Below are 20,370 nucleotides of genomic sequence, written 5' to 3'. Positions count from 1 at the left end.
GATTTGAGAAGGAAGCAAGAGGAACAGCTAAATGAATATCCATACAAAACTTTTGAAGATCCTTCTGCACTTACAAGTTACAAAGAGCAGAAAACCTGAAGTGTCCTCAGGACTTTGCTTCTGATTTGAAGATGAACTTTTGCTTTGGTGGAAGAACAGGACATATACTAATAGGAAAGAGGCTGTATAAATAGTGTGTCTTGTTCATGGGTAAGGGAGCGGCTGGGAATTAGCTAGAACAGCAGGAGGGTATTGGTACAATGACTCCAGGGAAGACAGCTGAAGATATAAACATGATTCCACCTGCAAATATGGTATAATAAACAACAAACATTGACACAATATAACAAATAATGTGAAGAAAAACGTTTTGGATTCTTCTACAACAGTGGCAGGGTGTGTGGATAATGCAGTCAAGGAACAGGGAAGTCCTATTAGAGAAAAGAAGTAGTCAGCATCATTAGCACCTGGTGGGATGAGCATCACATTCAGATTATAACCTGGATAAGTAGACAGAGCAGGTAAAAACAGTGAGTGGAAAGAGGGAAGACCAGTTTGGTAATTATAACTCACAACTAAAAGGTCTCAAAAGCATATGAGTTGATGAGTTGACCAGGGATGCTGATAGGGGTGTGTCACAAACCTCCAAATCAAACCCAGAATGGGATGAATTACCTCTTCATTTGTCTGCAATATCTAGGAATAAAAATAGTAGCATCTGGGCAAATTCAGTTCAGCATGTGTGCTACTTTATCTCATGCAGCCAGCAGCAAACCATCACTGACAGTTTCTAAAAATCATGGATAATTCCCCAGCTTCAAAGTCATGTTGTCCAGCATGGAAAAAAACTTTTTTGGACCTTGTTATGATGAATTAATTTTTAGACTGGAAACTGGTGGGTGGCTAGAGACCGGAAATTACATTGCATATGAGCAATATCTACATGGAGGGCAGCTTCTTAACTTCAGAATAGTCCTGGGAGAGAGTGAAACAAAGGCAAATATCTTAAGTAAAAAGATCACCACACAACATGCAAAGGGAACGGTATTAAATAGAATTAGCATACATGAAATGCTACAAAATGCAGGAAGTTGATAGGGAAGCTAAAGATAACAGGAAAAATCCAGGGGTAGTATATATAAAAGCAAAAGAAAAAGTTCTGAAGTATATCAAAAACGAAATTTCTCTCAACAGGGTAGATCTGATAACAGCTGGAAGTGGAAAGTGTTTTACTCTTCATTTGGAAAGCAGGGTGATGTAATCTGTAGATTATAAGCTAAAGATGATATTAAACAATGCCCAGTGGGATAAAGAAATAATTATCAATTAATTTGAAGTCTTTAAAGAAGTGATTGAGGAGAACTCTGATCTTTATCTGCAATAAAATCTCGGAATGCTGGTGAAATTTCAAAAGAGATAATACTGTGCTTCTACTCGGAAGGAAAGAAGCAGGTGACCCAGTAACTGTGGTCTGATTAGCATGGCACTAATATAAAAGCAAATAAAAGCAAAACTGACATGGGATGAGTTTAATAAAGAATTCAGGAGAGGAGTATAAATTATGTCAATCAATAAAGTTTTATGAAAAATAGGTTTTGGCATTGGATATTTGATTTATTTTTATGAGATTATGGGTTCAGTTTACAAATGCCTCAGCCTCAGCTTTTGTGAGGAAGTTTCCCAACAACATTTTAATCTTAACATATCCTGGAGTATCCCTATACTACTCAGTACCCCTAATCTGTAGGTGTCAAAGACTACTTTAAGCAAGTTAAGAATTGACTGATTTAAAGAGCACAAAAAAGAGTTGCCGGTATAGACATCATCGTGGAACGGGATTACAGCTAACGAGGTTCTGCAGAGACTGGTGTGTTCAGCACTACTGGCTGTTGTTATCAGGTCATCAGAAGTACGTACATACCCAATGTTGATCAAATTTGTGTCAAGGATGAATGTGCCACATTGAGTATGTGGCAACTGCTTATACACATAGCTGTTACCATGTCTATGAAAGAAGATGGTGCTCAGGGGGCTACAATCCCCTTTTTTTTTCCCTCTCGTAAATCTGTTCTTCTAGGTAACAAGCCAGTCCTGCAGCTAAGGTGCACAAATGTCACAGAGAAACAAACAGATTTTAAATATTGCAAAACATAAGATATTTAGGAACAATGGATGCAAGTTGTCCTTACAGACTGAGGAACATATCCTAGAACACAGACGTGGAGAAAAGCAATGTTGTAGTGGAGAAATGGGTGAACATGCGGTCCCATTGCAGTGCTATAGAACTGCATTTGGGCTAGTGCCACTCTTGGTCATCTGTACAGGAAAAAGAAATAAAAAGACAGACTGTTGTTGCTGGAACAAATGCCAATACCCTCACACTGTATAGGTAGTTATGGCTTCCATGCTTTGAGAAAGGAGACTGTAAAATTGGAGATGATGTAAGAGAAAGCGTCACTCAGAGCTCAATAACTGAAGAAAGTGTCTCACACTGGCAGGTTACACAAATTTTGTTTGCTTATGTTGTTGAAAACAGAGAGGTACTTTACTACAGTATGCAAACTTCTTTCGTGGAAAATAATGGATAATAAAAGTTCAGTAATTTAGCTGAGGAGAACAGAAGGATAAATTGCTGAACAATTTTTATTAGAAATAAACAAAACGGCAGGCTTTTTTTTTCTGATCTGTTCTGTTTGCTTTTCCCAGTGAATCATGGTTTGCTTATACTATCAGGATTCTCCATAAGCTGGTATGTCAGGTCACATCAGGCACCTGCTTTAAAAGTCTTTCACTGTCAAATGCATTGTATTGGGCTCAGTAAAAAATAACTGAGAGAAATCTAATGGTCAGTGATGTACAGAACAAGATGCAGGTTCTTCTAGAGTTAAACTATCAATTTATAAAACAAAATTTTAACAAGTCTGGAATTAACTTCTTGGAGACTTACTGAAAAAGCATTCATATGAGGGAATAACAGCAACTCTTTAATTTCCACTGGTGTGGCAGATTACAGTGGACATCATTTAAGATCCCTTGCAGAAGGGGTGGTTATGACAAACTGAAACAACATGCACACAGATACTCAACTTTACAACTACTGTTGTAAGGGCTGTTGTGAGAATTATACTCCTGCATAAAAAAGTTATTGGGGCTATCGGGATAGATGATTTTGCCCTTGGTGGAGTTATATACCAATTATATGGTGTTGCCATATCACCATGAAGCTGTGCATCATGGTGTAGAAATGTCACCCTAACTGCCTACCTGGGTATTGAGAGGTTTAAAATCAGACCTTGGAGCATCTTTCTTTTGACTAAAAAGAGAGGCTGGCACTGAAGACAAAGTACGTACAAAATTTGGATTGGATGTAGGAATAGTGTAAGATTCTGAATATGCTAAAATTATGAGATATGGCTGATCATCACTTGCTCCAAATCTCAGATGATTGCCCCAATGTCGTGTTAAGTGCAATTAGGGTTTGGCTGGGGAGTATCAGTTTGGGGAATACCATCTGGGACAGACAATGCCTGGAAGATCAGACTGGGAGCCAGCACAGCTGGCATCAGCATCTCTGATTCCTATGTCTGGATCTGGAGATCCAACACTAAACTCCCACTGGTGAATATGGCTTTTCCCCTGTGGAGCAGCATTAGAAAACGGAGGTCAAGTTGTCCTTTTTCCTGTCTGTCTTGCACTATTAGCTTACGAATGCTGAGGCATAGTCCTTAGGATACAAGTGGCCAACTGGAATATGTTATAATATAAAAGTCGGTTGGTGTGTCAGAGACATAGGTGTCTGCTGCCCCACTGACATCAAAAGTAGGGAAATGTAATTAATCATGCTACTGCCTTTTTTTCTTGGAGGACCTGGTGTCATGATCTGAAGTTAGATTAGATCAAATGGACTAAATAGGTGCAGGAGTAACTACCTACTTATCAGCAACGCACAATTCAGTTGCTCAGTGCTGCAGTACAGCTCTGTTGTAAAAACCTGCCTTTGTGACCCAAACAACACGCAGGCTTTCAGGTGGGAAGCTGTGACTGCCAAAGCAGAGGGCAAGGGGTATGGGATCAGGCACTCTTTATGTTCTTGTACCTCATAAGCCAGCATTTAATGGGCATTAACACACTGCTCAGGGCTGAGAACGGCTGAGACACTCGAGCTTGTCCACTCATTCAAATCCACATCGTCACTGAACCAGGAACAGGTTAGGAACATCATTTGGAGCCAAACCAACCCCTGTCAACTGGCTGAGTGCTATCCTGCCTCCAGAATAGACCCCAGCCGACATTTCAGCTGGTTGCAAAGGGAGCATAAACATTGACAAAGGTCTTTTTTTTCTGTTTTCTATATGATTTTCTGCTTAATTTGTGGTTGTCAGAGGAGGAAAGTCTGTGCTCCTTTCTAGCTGAAGGTTTACTAAATCAGACCTTTTGATTTGGATTAAATTTTACTTCAGGTCAGGTCATTTGTGGAAAGTTGTTTTGGAACCTATGACTCAGTATCTCCACATTAGAGAAAACTTTCTTCCCTAAAGTACACAGGCTCGAGTGAACGTTAGAATAATTGTAGGATAATTCCCAGGAGTGATTCACAGTCTATGGGAGTACAAGGCCACATATTAATCGTGTGGCTCTAGTAATAGTAGTTGCTTTATTTGCTGTCTAATTCATCTTTGATCCTGCAGTGCAATAGCAGTAAGCAAACTTCCTCTAAGGAGGCAAAAATTTATTTTGGGATGAGTTAGTACCTTCAGAATTTGGTTCCAGGCAAGTAAGGTGGAAAGTGTAAAAGTTTTTTAATGAAAATTTATCAAGGTGAAATCAAGCTATTGGGAAAACCGGCTGAGCAGACTGTTAAGGTCTTTCCTCTTGGATAAGAAATTGAGAGCACTCATCCCACTGCAAAATTAGAGTCTCTCTACAGAGTGAGGAAGTGGCATTTTTCAGGCTGTGATTTTGGTGTTTTGGTGCAATGCATGACACACATTTGTGCCCCAGCTTCTGGGGACTGGGCGTAACAAGTGCCCCTAATGTAACATTGCATTGCTGCTCAGGAAGAATGTGGCAAAACTACAGTATTTTTAACACTGAGAACGCAAATGTGAAAGAGTAAATAAAATAGTTCCGCTTACAAATATCCATCACAGATGCTTTCTCGCAAAAAGTCTTGTGACTGAGTTCCGAGGTGTGCCCAGGTGCCAGGGATTGATGGCTCCCGAGACAGCCTCTATCTGCCTGCCTTCCCCAGAGACGCCTCCATTAACAGCGGGTTTGAGAAGTCAGCATCGCTTTCCCTTCTGCCAAATTTATTCCCTTATTAATCAAAAAATCCCATCTTCCTCTGGTTTCAGATGATTTTCTTTTTTCTTAAAGCGTTGTACGACTACCTGAGAGGAAAAAAAAAAAAAAAAGAAAAAAAAAGAAAACCAGAATTGTGTCAAGGTGAGCTTCCAGTGACAGCTGCCTTTTATTCCTTTTTTTCCTAGCACGCCCCTTGTAAGGGTTCTTGTCAAGTACGAACTTTCCCACCGCCTCTCTCTCTCTGTCTCTTTTTCCGAGTGACTTCTGATCTCAGAAATGTATTTTATACGTTTGATGGATGAAGCGATCAATTTCTTTTTCGACCTAGCATTTTTGGTTTGGACTAAATTGGCGGCGCTTTTTCGTCCCTGCCTGTTTGTGTATTTGTTTTGTTTCCTTCTCCCACAAGGTAAATCTAGACCGCTGTAATGGCATCTGTATGTACAGTACGTGTCATTTAAATAAGACGTTTTATCAAGCGTCTTTAAATCTGCAGCCAGCCTCATTTAACCTCTAAAATTACGCTTAACAGGCGACCTTCATTAGCCAAATTGGAAGGAACGTGCAGGATGTTTTAAGCAGTGTGGTTTCCACGCTGATAACCCCCCCAACTCTGCAGCGAGAGGGGGATTTGATCGCGGAGGCTGGGGTACATGTAGGAGCAGCTACACCCTGCGCCTCTCCCGGCGTGGACACAGAGGTGTCCGTGGGCACGGAGCCCCGCGGGACGGTTTGCAAGCAGTTGCTCTCAGGGCTGCGAGATCGTTTCCCCCCTCTTCCTTGGAGGGATGCAGGAATCGTGCCGCCTGGTCGGATTACTTATTTGTTACCTTGCTAGCGGGCAGGGCTGGCCGAGAGAGCGCTGGCCGCCCCGGCTCACGGGTTGCCTGTCCCAGGAGACACCAATTAAAGGCACTAATTGGACAACGATACATCAAAGTCCGCCGCTGAGACTGGCTCCTCGGAGCTCCGGGGGTCCCGTAGTCAGGCTTTTGTTTTAGGCACCAGCGTTGCTCCAGGTTGTCTTGTCGGGGGACAAAGGGGGGAGCAGGGACACGCACCCACACGACTCCTCTGGTCCGGCCCGCTGCCCAGAACCCTCGCGTTTCCCCGACCCCGCAGTGCCCGTGGGTGGGTGCGCCCCACGCTCCCCTTCGAGTCGAGACTCGGGGCTCCTGGCTCCCCGGGAGGACGTGTCACCGCTGATCCTTGCACTGTCCCACTCAGGAAACCCATCTCTCCGTGGGCAGCGTGACCGCCCCTCTCTGTGGCCAAACTTTAGTGGCTCCCGGGGGATCTCCGGCGTCTTCACCGTTCCAGGAGTTAGACGGGGTCGGGGGACGGGTGTTCGGGGCTCCAACCCTCACGCTCACTCGGACAAGGGACGAGGGGCCAGGCCCTACCCCTAACACACTCCAGACGCTCCGTCGGACTGCCTTCCCTGCGCATGGGGCTGAGCCTCTTTGGGGCAGCAGGTGTTTCTCCGAGACCGGCATCACCTATTGAGTTTGGGCAGGAGCCTGAAATGGCCCTTTCAGGCAGCTCCTCGGGGCCGGGGGGAGATCAGGGCTTCAGGAAAATAGATCTGTGTTTGGAGAAGGGATGAGAAGGAAAGAAGCAGTTAACACTGGGACACTGACGAGTAAACCCGGTCCGTCTTTGCTTTGCGTCTTGTTCTCTTCGAGAAATGCAACGATTCTCCTAATTACTAAATGGTCTGCTTCAGCTTTCGGAGAGATTCCATTAGCCTTGAATTACTCCCGACCTCAGGCTTTTCCAGGTGCGGCTCTCCCCAGCCCGACGGCAGAGCTGACGTTTCCAGGGGAGGCGCGGAGATGCTCTGCCGGCTTCATCCCGAGCTAAGCGGGCACCGCGCCGCGGCTTCCCCGGCCCGGGCGGAGGTCGGCAGTGCGCAAGGCTGGGCTGGGAGAGGCGCAGGGCTCGGGCAAGCGCAAGGCCGGCGGTACATATGTATGTCTATATCTCGAACAGGTAGTCAGAGGCAGAAAATGACAGCTCTCCCCGCAGCCGAGGCTGGCATCCCCGGGCTGAGCAGCAGCGCGATTTGCGTGTTACCGAGTAGCTGAAAGCTGCTTTTTACCGTGTCCTATCTGCAGGCATCGCTCTCGGGAGCGAAGCACGGCCCTGGGGAGACTGGGTGGCCCGCGAAGGAGCGGCGCCTGGCGTTGATGGGTTCTCTGCGGAGCTTAAGACCCCACACGGCAGGGATGGAGCTTGGCGCACCCCACCTGCAGCTCCGCTCCCTTCCTCAGGCCGGGAAGGATGTACCGGGAGAGCGAGGAGGCGTTTGATCATTTACTGCCCAGGGAGGCATTTGTTTTTCATTTTGCAAACGCTTCCCTTTAAGTAATTGTTCCTGTTAAGAGCGTATACCTTTCACTGGGCTCCGCCGCCGCGCTATAAATAATCTCGATGAAGATGCAAGGATATGACTTTCACAAGATTGGACAATTGATTAAATCTGTGACCTGCAATTGCGAATAATCTTGGAAGGCTATTTAAACAGATGAAGGCCTAAATTGTCTTGCTTGTATCTGAATTAATTTCTCATTCATCATCATTATGGAGTGATTGGTTCTATTCAGGCTTTGCAGCCTTCTGGAACGAAACTGGATTTAAATGAGACTGTAACACAATTTAAATGTTCCCCAGCTTTAACGAGGCCAATCGAGCAGTTGCAATAAATACAAATATTTTTCTAAACAGCCTTGTTTTAAATAATTACTTAGTACTTTCATGTGATGTTCTTGAGTGGTAATTTCTGTCTCTGAAGTCTCAGACACTTCTTTGCAGAGAGGGCAGCAGGGAGAATCACTTTGTGTGTTTGCTTTGTGTGTATATGTGCATGCAATACACCGATGGAGATTCTTTAAAATGAGGTTTGTAAATATTAGTGTAAATCTGCGCTACGTTCTTGGTTGTAGGTACGCTCAATTTAACTGATTTGGGGGGGGGGGGGGGGGGGGAAGAGAGAGAGAAGAAGAAGAAGCAAACGGTGAATTAGTTGGAAGCCAGAGGTTGTCATTTGTTTGTTTTCTTCTCCGAAGATCTTGAACGACAGATTTTTTTCATCCTGCTACTTAAAAGAAAGAGAGAAAAGAATAAAACTTTTCAAAGGCAGGGATCAATTCAGGACGAGGGGGGAAGTCTACCCTAACGTCAGCCCTTCGCTGATACCAGCTCTCCACACACCCACGACAGCCAGCCCTTCCGCGGGTGCGGAGCGGGGACGGGACCCCCTCGACTTACAAAAACAACAGGGAGAAGATCTGGAGGGAGTAGGCAACAAACGGGGGCTCTGGGTTGAAGGATGCAGCAAAAGGAGGTGGGACTGTTTTCCCTCCCCCTTTACACTCACCCAGGAACCTGATGCGTCTAAATGAAGCCATTTGTGTTAACGATACTTCAGCTCGTCCCGACGTTGGCTTTACCCCAGGGTGACACAATTGTAAGCGGCAAGACAGCGGGCCTTGGGGTGACATATGGCGGAGGGTGTTCTCAGGGGCTAAACTCAGTAGTGAAATAAAGTAGCCAGGCGAGCAGGAGAATAATGGGCGACAAAAGGATCCTTCAGATAGAAAAGCGAAAAGCAATGTTTTTCTGCAGGTGCCTGCAAACGACCTAACAACCGAGCAGAAAATGTGAAATATGGAGAGCCGATTTCCTAATGATTTGGGCGCTGGAGTAAAGAATAGTGCTGGGAAAGCAGATCCGATCCAGTTTAATCATACAGCCTTAATAAAAACATATAGCCTGAGACGGGAAAGTAAGCAGCAGACTCGGTGCTATCTCACTTAGTGGTACAGGAGGTGACAAATAAAGCACAACAAAGATGGTTTGAGCAGAGCCGAAAAGGGCCGAGTGATTTGATAGTAACGGAGCAATTTAATGCGCGAATTACAGCGCTGTTCCCCGGGATCGTTTAGGCTTAACCCGTTCTCTAGAGCTCATCTTCTTCCTCTTCTGGTCTTTTTTTTATTAGCAGTATTATTATTCAGTTGTTTAAAATGAGCATTATCCCAAACATATGCAGTGCAATCAGCTCGGTCACACTTACAAGAACACGCTTTAATAAGGCAATCAATCAAACGCTAACAAGGCGGGGAAGGCCTTTCGGAGCTGAATTTGGCTGGCTGGGAAGCGGAGCCGGTGCGACACATGGAGTACCCCGAAGACAACTCCCCGCCCGCTGGTGACAAGGGGGCGGGTGCCCACCACCGCTCCCCGGGGGCAGCGCTGCCTGCACGGCAGCGGACCGGGAAATTCCTCGCGGGGGGCCTGATCCGGTCCTCTCCCTAATTTCTGGAAGGGTCTCATCCCTGACCAGAGTGAGGCAAGGGAAACCTGCCTGTGGCACTGCTGCGGGGCCACAGGCAGAGCCTGCCGCCGGCTGGGTGCCCTGCGACTGCCTCGGACGCCGGCGATGCCCCACGCGTGCCCAGAGCCGGCGCCCCGCGTGGGGCCGCGAGCACCCCCACCGGCGATGAAGGCGTTAATGGCACCGGCCCCACGCAGCAAAAGGAAGATTTCATTATGAAGTAATGAGTAATTCCTCCCAGTGAGATGTATTGTTATATCTTCCACTTCAATTTAGGAGCACAGCGGCTCAATTACCTAGAAAATACAGTCAATTAAAGGCTGCTGATTGGACACGAGGACGGATCATCGATCTTGTACTTTCCAATATCGCTCCAGACACCTCATTTTCCATCCCCTATTAACTGAAAATACTCTTGGCATTACTGCGGCCCGCAGCCTATTTACCTGTCGCAGGCAATCTCTGCCCTGTGACCGAGCCACGGAGAAATTCACAGCCACCCTTTGCCGCAGCATCCTCCAAGAAGGGACGGTTGGGAGGACGGCAATGGCCGCCCGGAGCAGCGGGAGAGAGTGAGCCCGCACTCCCGGTCTCTGCCTCGCTGCTGCCCGCTGACGAAGGGGAGGATGTCCCCTTTACGGATGGAAGCTGTAAACCGCGGGTTAATTATTCTCTTTCTCGCACACATCTAGATACATAAAACATGTATTTGAAATATATCGACACGTTGCCCGGCGCCCCAGCCGATGGCACTTTGCGAACTAGGTATTTCGCAAACCGGTGCCGCGGTCTTTCCGCAGGCGACGCGCGGCCGCAGCTCTGGCCGGATCCCGCCCTGCGATCGCGGCCCAGCAGGTGCCTCCGCCTGGCCGGGGAAGGGGGGGGAGCCGTGGGCCATCGAGGGCCCCTCGGGTTTGTCGGGCAGAGCTCAGCTGCCCCCTGGCCTCTTCAGAGCTCCGTTCTCCCGGGGTGTCCGCGGGGGCGGGTGTCAGGCACTGACTCCGCACCTCCCGGTTTGTCGGACTGGTTGTTCTCCTCTCCGCTAAAAGACAAAGCCGGGCGGGAAAATGGGCTGCGCAGCTCGGATGTCGTTCGGCGCTGCCCTTGGACGCTGTTTACTGTTGTTATTTCCGGGGGGATGGCGGGTGGGGGGAGAGAATCTATTTGAGTGTCCAAAAAGGGCCATCGGCTTCTACGTCCGTGAGGACATCTCATTCAGAAAGGGCGGAACAATCTGCCCTTAATGATTTAAAGATGGTAAGTTTGGATCAGGTTTTTAAAAAGCTCTAATAAACAAAATCTTTTGATTGGAAAAATATATCCTGGCACGCCCGTGTCTTTTCCCCGCTCTCCATCCGCTACAGGGAAATGCTGCAATTCACTCCCTCTCCTAAAGGACAAAAAGTCTCCGGTGTGACAATAAACCAGAGGCTCCTCAGCAATTTAACACAAAGTAGATAGCGGAGGTGTCAACACGTCTTTGTTCTGCCCAGCATTTATTTTCCTGCTTGTTGAACTGTAACTATTAGAAACTGCACGAAGGTGAAATTTGTCTTAAGCAACATTTTTACTTTTCTTTTTTTAACAAATACAATAAAAATATGGGTGATACGTTGTTGAAATGTTATTATCATTGGTGGTGATGTTGTTACGTTTTTTCCCGAAACGGTAACAAATTATGACAGCGTATTCTTTGGGCTATTTTAAAACAGAATGAAATAAGCAATTCCTGTTTTAAAAGAAACTACTACCCAGTCTGATGTCTGTGTTATTTAAATTTTAGGTTGACAGAAATCAAAGCAAAAGCAATGATGTTACCTCCTTCCGAAGTACCTGGAAGGGGGGGGGGGGAGGGAGGGAGAGGTTTGGGAAAGAAATCCTCCTCAAGAAGGAAGAGGGACCAGTGTGAAGGACACATACAAATGCAAAGGTTAAGGGTGGGGAAGGAAACACAAAACGCACAGCACGAATTAAATAATTCAAACAAGAAAAAAAAATGAGATAAAAAAATAAAATAAAGGAAAGGAAAGAAAGAAAGACGCAGCAAGCAAGAGTCAATGGGAGAACTGAAGGCTGAAGTACAAAGGAAGGGAAATCGCCTTTGCTCCAATTTACAGACTGGTGATTGTCTGAAGGAGTTGTGCTCCCTGTCACCTAATCTCTTCCCTTGGCGGCTTGTTAGCGTTTGGCACGGGGTCTTTGCTCGCAGAGCATTATACATTCGATATTCAAAAATCCTCCTTACATATACATCACTTGCTAATTTCGTCAGTGTGTGCACATTTCGGCCACTGATAATAGGACATTGTTATTTAAAAGACAAACAGCTCTGACCCATAAAGAAGCAAGAGCTCGTATTTTTTTCCCTGCCAATTCCAGTCTGCCTCTTAAAAGCAAAAGTTGGAATGAAAGAGGAGACGATATGCTGGATTTTTGCTCAAAACGAAGGAGGAGACAAGGGAGAGTAAAGAACGCAATTAAACCACGAAAGTAATGTACAGAATAACAGGGGTTTTTTTTATGGTAAAGCATTGTTTTTCTCTATAGAGACAACTGGATAATACTGTTGAGTTGCAATCCAGAATCCTTTTGTTTTTGCTGTTTGCACTTTGTTTTTATTTTCTGAACAGTCTGGTAGACTACATCTTTACTTTCTTTATGTGCACAAGCCATTTCGTTATCAAGATAACGTTTCTTTCAAGTATTTCAGATTTTCTTTCTCCATCTCGTAGGTTTGTGCATAAGGTTTGTTGCTGTGACCCGCAGAAGCCCCAGCTTCTTGGTAAGAAGTCCACCCATGGGAAAGAACGTCCCAGCTCATTTCTATAGGTTACCGGAGTGTATTTCATTCGGGTCGGTTTTCTTCCTCTTCCCTGCCTAAAATCCTTCTCAGAGATAAATGACTAGTCATTTCTTTTCTTCTTCGTCTTTCTTTTCCCCTTGGAATGTAAATCCTTTTAAGACTGAGCTATTTTTAGTCTCTTTTTAATTTTTTCCATAGGTGTCCACTTCTGGGAGAAGAACACGATTAAATAGACATCAGCTGTAGGTACAGTAACTCGAAGAGAAGCCCGTGAAAGAGGCGAGTTTATAATAACCCTGAGAGGAACGTTTATCTCGTTAAAGGTACTTCTTCTCGCTGGTCGATGGAAACTGAGGTGGCTTTGCTCAGCACAGACGGCGTGAAAGTGAGGAAAGAGTCAGTTCTGGTTGTGGCCGAACAGGTAAATTCTGATCCGGAGGGTCTCTGCGCCAGTCCGTTGGACTGGCCGCTGTGGCAAGCCAGGCAGGAGCAGGGGTTGCCCCCGGCGCTGCTGAGTCCATGAGTCGGTGCAGGGTAGAGAGAGGGATGCCTGAAGGCGCACAGCAGTTCTGGTCTTGGATAGGGGTGGGAGAGGACCCTGAAGGTGTCCAGCGGCCTCAAGGGGGTGCTGAAGGGAGTAGCGGCAGAAGCCGACGTGGCGCCGATGCCCATGTGGGAGTAGTAGGGCAGGGGCAGGTGGGACGGGAACGGGTAGGGCAAATTGCCGGTGGCCGCCGCGTGGCTCATCATGTAGGTATAAAACGCCGGGTCGGCCGGGTGAGGCCAGGTCATGGCCAGGCGCTGTCGCTTGTCCTTCATCCTGCGGTTCTGGAACCAAACCTGCGGGCAGAGGAGAAGCGAGAGCCGTCACCCGCCGCCTCCCCGCTCCGCCCGGCAGCCGGCCCCGGTCCCTGTCCCGGGGCGGAGTGGGTCTGCCGGCGAGCGGAGACCGGCGCCAGGTCTCGCTCCCAGAAGGAGTTGTCATCACGTACGGAGGGATCAGCCAAGCCCCTATAAATCTACAGGGAGACCCACTGGAGCAGCCCTTTCAGGGTGCTTGTTTGCCTTTCTTCTTGCTAGGGCTTGTCCTTTGACCCGCCCCCCATCCCCCCGTTCCGGGCAAACCCGTCAACTCTGCCTCCTTGCTGCCGTTTTGCAGCCAGAACTACCTGGGATTATTGTTATCGTTTTTATTTTCATGTGCAAATGTTTTTGAAAGGCAAATCAAAGCGAGATCAAAACAAGAGCTGCTACTGGCTTCCTCTTCCCTCCCCCAAGAGCTGAGCGAGGTTTGGACTGGACTGAGGGGAGGATTAAAAATAATCTGCTAGGGAGAGGCCAGATTAGCAGCGCTGGCTGGGATGACTCCGGGAGCCGTGTTCCCTCTCCCGCATTGCTGCTTGCTGCAGGGTGCGGGCAGGGCCAGGAAAGGGGCGGGAGGCGAGGGGGGGGGGGGGGTAGGGGGGAAGAGAGGGAGGGTTGTGCTTTCCCGAGTTTTGCAAGGAAGTTTGGCCATATAGATTTATATCGTGCTAATTGGAAACATGTCCGAGCTGTGTGTACCTTGATGGTGGTTTCTGGCAGATTTAGAGCAGCCGCCAGCTCACATCTCCGAGGCCTGGACACGTAGTTCTCCCGGTAAAACTCCTTCTCCAGCCGGGCGATCTGCTCGCGGGTGAAGGCGGTTCGGTAGCGGCGCATCTGGTCGCTGGCGCTGCAGGCCAGCGAGCCCTGGGAGCTGCCGCTGCCTCCGCCGCCCTTGGGGTGATCCCCCCCGCTGCTGGGGCTGCCGGCCAGCGCCTCGGAGCACGGCCCTGCGTGGGGAGCCCGGAGCAGAGACACACGCTCGGAGGCGGACCGGCGTGGAGGGATGCTCCCCGCCCGCCTCCCCAGCGAGCTGCCTTCTCCCCCCATCCCTCCCCTTTAGCCTTTTCTGTGCCTACCCGGGCGTACCGAGGATGCTGGGGAAACATCCAAGAGGGACCGGAGGGGAGGGCAGGAAGAAGACGATGCAGCACGGGTTCAGGGTTTGACGGGTGCTTACTCATTCTGGCTGGAAGACTACATGCCCCACTCCCCATCCCCAAACACATAAACACGCACACCGCCCTGGGCTCGATGCACCTCCGCTCGTTTCCCGCACTGAGAAGCCGGAGGTGGCCGGCACAGCATCCCCCGACCCCGAGCGACTCGGGAAGGCAGGTGTGCCCACCGCTAGAGTCGCGCGGCTCCGCGACCCCTTCCTGCAGCCCGGCAAGGGCCCAGGAGCGGAGCGGACAGCAGGCAGGGACCCCGCTCCCTCCGGGCGGGAGGTCAGGCCGCGGGGACTCTTCGCTCAGCCTCCAAACCCCAGGATGAGATATTTCCAACGTGCCTTTAAGGGACGAGAGAGGGTAGACAGCGCTTTCCGCGCGTCCCGACTTCTTGAAGTGATGGAGGAATGGGGAGGGGAGAGAAGCGGGTTGTTTTCGGGGTAGAGGGGGGCTCTGCCGGGCTGGGAAGGTGGGAATACGGAGTGGGGGCAGGGGGAAAAGGGGCCTGGCCGCTGCGTTTGCTTTCAAATGCAACTCTCCCTCATTGTGCCCGAGACCAAAGGCAATTAATTCATTGGGACCATTTCCGAGCTGGCGCCACCGAGACATAGAAGTGACAAGGTAATTCGGACCTCTCTTTTTTTTTCTTTATTTTTTTCCTTTTTTTTTTTTTTTTTTTTTTTTAAACTCAACTTGCAAACAGGGACCTGGCTGCCGCATTTGGGGCAGGCAGGAGTCAGCGAGCGATTTTACGGTCTTTATGGGCGCTTCCGCACTCGCCCGGGCACATTTCACCCTGCAAAACCACAAACAGCTCTCGGCCAGAAAACCCGTTTGATCTTGCTCCCCCCAACACCACATACAAAAAAAACCGCCGGTGGGGAGGATCGGAAGGGATTTCCTGGAGCGTGCACTGTCCAGGCGATGGGGAAGAATAAAAAAATCTAAAAAGGCGGAGGGGGCAGAGTGGGTGGTGGTCTTGGCCACGGGGTCCTAGAAGACAAGCTGCAGACCTGATGCATCCACGGCGGGAAGCCTGGCTCCCCTCCAGGGACGGGGAGGCTGCCCGATGTCGTGTCCTCTGACTCCCAAACAAGCCTCCCAGTGGCAAGGAGCTAAGGAATCAGCCAGGAAAAAGGGATCCCCCCACATACACACCGACTTCGCTGTCCCTCGCTCAACTGGCGAGGGAAAGACCCCCTTCGGCAGCCCCCCCGCCCCCCAGTGCTGCCCCCCAGCCCCGAAGCGGGCGGGAGGCTGGAGGCATGGGAAGGAGTTGGGTACCTTTGCTGTGCTGGTACTCGGCGCTCCCCGTGGCGCAGTCCGGGGTGCAGCTCACCTCGATTTCCTCATAGAAATCCGACTCGGTGTCCGAGCTGCTCTGCTGCCCTTTGCTGGAGGGGGGCTCCGGGGCGGGGGGCTGCTGTCCGGCCGAAAGCAGTGCTGCTGCCGCCGAGCGGCTCTCCGGCACCGTCCCTGTCCCTGGCAGCACCTCCACATCCTCTTCGTCTTCTCCTCCGCCACCTCCTCCTCCTCCTCCTCCTCTCTCCCGGGACGACAAGGGGCCAGGTCTGGGGCTGAGACAGTTCCGATGGATCATCTTCTCCTGCGGCTCCGGAGCGGGGCTCCCCACTGCTTCGGGCAAATTAGGCACCCTCTTGCCAACTAGAGCGCCAAGTTGTGTCCCTTCCAGAAACATCACCATCTCCTTCCTGGTTTCCATTGTGGCTTTGCTTAAGGGAGGGGGGAAAAAAAATCCAGAGCTCTTTCCCCCTCCCTCCCACTCCCGCCCCAGCCTGTGCAAACCCAGCAACCCTCTCCTGCCAATGCAGAGGAGCAAGCGGTGAGATAGGGTGACCTTGTGATGCGAGCGCTACACTCTGCTGTGCTGCTCTGGGAGGGATCACCATTGCCCTCTTCTTTCTAAGCTGTCATCCTCAATGGTGCAGTCGTCATTACAGTACCACCGGTGACGCCACACATTGATTGCCAGTGGATAAATAGAAACGTCTGCCATGGGGAAGATGAAAGGAAGAGCCGGAGCTAATGGCTAAATGCATGATGCACCAGGTGTAGGAGTCCGAGATGGAGAGGGAAGTGTGAAAAAGTGATGCATATGGAGCTGAGCTGCAAAGAGGTTGTAACATGCGGAGAGAGTTCCGCAGGGGGAAGCCTTGCCTGACAATTAAGTAGCCTTTTGACTGCTTTAAGCCACAACCTTGATGTAGAATTAAGGCGAAGATCCCTAGCCGCATCCTGGAAGTGAGAAGATACGTACTCAAGCCTCTTCCTTGGATGCATTATTTATTGCTGGCAATCAGCTTCCGCATAACTGCATATATAAGGCTTTAAGAATCCTTTGCAAACTTGAGGATAAGGAAACGCGCTGCTGACATCTGAATGCAGAAATAGCTTCGATTTCTTGTTCTGATTCAATATCGGTTCCTATTCGTATGACTGTTACTGCTTTCTATTGACTGAGATTAAAACGTTAGCTTAAAATTTGGAAATGCGGTTACATATTTATTACGTTTTACAGCTGAAAAGATACAACTACTTCATTTTTCGTAGCAGTAACTATTCTAGCTATCTGCTGTTTCTCGTTTACTCTTATTTCTTCCTTCACAGATGCCATTTGTTCCACGATTCTTGCGCTTTTTAGAGGGTTTTACGTCTCCTCCCCTTTCTTCTTTTTAATTAATTGTTTTGCATAAATTATTGTCTGCTTTCAGGAGGAAAAACTGCAAGAAGAAGGTCTGCCAAGAATAATTCAGGCTCAGAAAATGCAAGTTATCAAGGCCAAAGCTTATGCTAGCTAACAGATGTTGTTAAAACAGAAATGACAAGGGCAACCATTTGGACTGCACTTCTTTGAAAATAAGGGACCTTGTACCGTAACTATCGCGGCACACGTAGTCTCTTTGGCGTATTACGATATTTCTAATGAGTGCGGCAAGTATCTCGTGTCTAGTTAATATTGACTCACATGTGTAGTGTCAAGTCTTTTTCACCATCTGCCGTAACGAGGTTGTTCTATTTTTTTTCTCGGAGTGTTATTGGCTAGTCAGGTTACAGAAAACATTCAACCAATTACGTTCCCAACCCGGTAAGGAATTTACTGGCATATTTGAGGTGACGTTGCTTCGGTGGGGAACAGGCAGAGCAATAGGAAACACGCTGGGATTTTCTGTCTAGCCCTGTGAGCAGGACGGGCACGATGCAGGGAGGCAAACAAACAAACAAACAAGCAAACAGGATTCCCAGTCAGCTGGATGTGTGGATTAAGATGTGCTTCCAGCAATAAGCATACTGATTTCAGGGAGGATAAAGCAGGAATTTTTACAGGGCTATCGCCACCAAGCTCGCGTTCTCCCTGGGTAGACACGCACGCACGTTTCCACGCACACACTCCCCATGCGCACACCATGCTGCGGGCTGCGCTGCTTTTCATCACACGTGTGATGCGTGCGCTGCTCCGAAGCTTGCCAATTTCTTGAAAACTCGTTGCTAAATCCCCTTTCCCTTCTCTCCATTGCCATTCTCTAGACCGATGTGTCCCCTTCCAGCTCCGGATGAGGACCCGCCGCCCACTCCTGTCGCAACCAGGCTCTGCGCCTCGGGCTGCGAGAGCGAGGAGCCGAGGGAGCAGGATCAGGTCCGGCTGCTGGAGGAGCAGGCGGTGGATGGATGGATGGATGGATGGATGGATGGATGGATGGATGGATGGATGGATGGATAAGGCAGCCCCGCTCTGCCGCCATCCCGGGGGCCGCGGCGCGCCTGCTCCCGCTGGGCAGAGGCGGAGGTCCAGCGCTGATTCCGCTGGGTGGAGCGGTGCGGAGCTGTGCGGTAGGGCCAGGCGAAGCGAGGCGAGGGCGCTCGGGCAGCGCTATGCCCGTGTCGCGCTGATGCTGCTCCCCACGGCTGGTGGCGTCGGCGCTGCGCTTTACTGGGGGGCTGATTTCCCTGGCACCTCCGGGGGGATGTGAAGGCTCGGCCTCCCCCGAGGCCCAGGACACCCCAACCTTGCGGGGAAACTCACCTCCAGCCTCCTTCCTAGATCGGCCAGGTAGCCGTGTCGGAGGAGGCTGGCTGCTGTCTGTGGCAGACGGAGAGGATTTCCCCATTAGTACTCGTTGGAGGACAGCAAGAAGAGAAGTATTCATGTCTCTTTCCAAATAAATCAGTAACCGGGAGCTGAATTCAGAATACGAGGGAGAGCTCCCAGAGCGGCCAATGAAGACGACTGCGAGGAATCTAATTGGAAACCCTGTCTCTGGCAGACTGGAGCCGTGGGGATGGTTCCCGTGGATTATGTCTGCCGATTCCCACAAATTTTATCATTTTCGTTTACTAGCCGCTGCTGCCTCCTTCCTCACCCCGTGCTTAATCCATTCCCACCAGGATGCCACCCGTGATGTATCTCGTGTGGGAGGTTTTGTTGAGCCCGAGATGGTGGTCACTGCCACAAACGGTCTGTCTCAGCCCGCAGCAGCACAGCTGCGGTACCCCCACCCACGGACAGACCCGCACCCCCGCACACGTGCGCACGCAGTTATTTGCCAAGCGTGGGCACAGAGAGTTAAGGCCCGAGTGGAATTTCAGAAAAAAAAAATAGAAGCCTCTGTTGGACTCGAAGTTTTAGAGTCGATTTAGATTGGGTTAGTAAAGTGTTCTTCAAATGTCTGTTTTCACATCCCCCCGGAAGGGCACCGCCGCCACAGCCCCTCGCACGTCGACAAGGCGCTGGCGCGGCTTGGCGGAGCGAGGAGCCCTGTCCCGCTCCCCGCCGCGGCGGCGGAGCTTTGCCTTGCCGGGAATGCGGGGTCCGGCGCTCTGCCTTCTGTCTAGTGTTTCCCACAGATCTGTCAAGCCCGATTTGGAAGGAGACTCCCTCATTTGGGATTAATTTCCAGGCAGATTGGAAAGTGTATCTCTACGGGGCTTTTATTTTTTCTTTTTTTTTTCTCCCCCCCTTCTTTCCCCTCCATCCCCCACGCCTGTTCCAAACCGAGATTTAAAATCTATTAAGTCGCGCTTGCTTGCTTGGTCACAGCCAGGATGTCATGACTATCCTCAAAACTTTTCAAACTGATTTATTTCTCCGAGTTTACAGCTTTCCTTGCTGATATATGGTCGAGGCGAGACGGGCGGCCGCGTTCAGAAGGGTAACACGCCGATTTCAGACTTGCCGCTGCTGAAAGATGCCTCGTATACAAAAAGCAAACGAAAGACCCTCCTTTCCCAAAACAAAGAAATAATAGGGGGACATCAGAACATTACTAGAGTGATACGCTCATAAATCAGGCATTTCCCTTGGAAGTGTTAAGCGCGGAGAAAGAAAGACACATCACACACTTCTTACCCGCGGGATATTTATTTTCCTTCGCCGGTCAACTGGGTGTCAGTAACTTTTGCCCTATGCTGTCCAACTGCGGCTGTGAACCCACGATGCGCCTTAAGTTTCTCTAAAAAGCCAAATCTTGTCGTCTTTAAAAAAGGGAGAAAGTTTTGACATATCGCGGAACGATTTAATGCCGCAAAAACTGATATGCAGAACAAATAAGTGACTAAACCAGAAAGTCTATTTTTAAATTTTTAATGGGTGGTGTTAACAATAATGGCGTAATTATCACTGTTTTATTAAGGCTATTTTTTACGACATGGTTAGAGGTGGAAGCTTTGGAGAGAAGAGAATAATAGGCGCATTACTCTGGAAGGTAAAGACAAGCTGATACAATGACAGCACATTACACGTAAGTGGCGTTGAGAGGAGAGAGGACAGAGCTGGGAGTGGGAAGTGCCTAGGAGAATGTGTAATGGTATTTCCAGGATTCTACCCAGGACACATTTCTGCCTCTGTGTAGCTCTGAATATCGGATCCCGGCATC

At 49.3% G+C, this 20,370-nt stretch overlaps 1 protein-coding gene across 1 annotated transcript; it reads right to left on the bottom strand.

Moving 5' to 3' along the window:
• Window positions 1-12,755: 12,755 nt before the first annotated feature.
• On the bottom strand, window positions 12,756-16,202 carry EVX1 (even-skipped homeobox 1). Its single transcript, XM_086615038.1, has 3 exons — window positions 15,764-16,202; window positions 14,010-14,260; window positions 12,756-13,286 (listed from the first exon to the last, which is right to left on the bottom strand). The coding sequence occupies exons 1-3, from the start codon at window positions 16,200-16,202 to the stop codon at window positions 12,756-12,758; spliced, it is 1,221 nt and encodes a 406-aa protein (XP_086471164.1).
• Between the last annotated feature and the right edge of the window lie 4,168 nt (window positions 16,203-20,370).

The sequence above is a fragment of the Tauraco erythrolophus genome, chromosome 7 (genome assembly GCF_009769465.1).
Source record: "Tauraco erythrolophus isolate bTauEry1 chromosome 7, bTauEry1.pri, whole genome shotgun sequence".
Taxonomy (NCBI): domain Eukaryota; kingdom Metazoa; phylum Chordata; class Aves; order Musophagiformes; family Musophagidae; genus Tauraco; species Tauraco erythrolophus.
The sequence above is the reverse complement of the archived record's forward strand: the minus strand, read 5'-3'. Positions and strand labels throughout refer to the sequence as shown.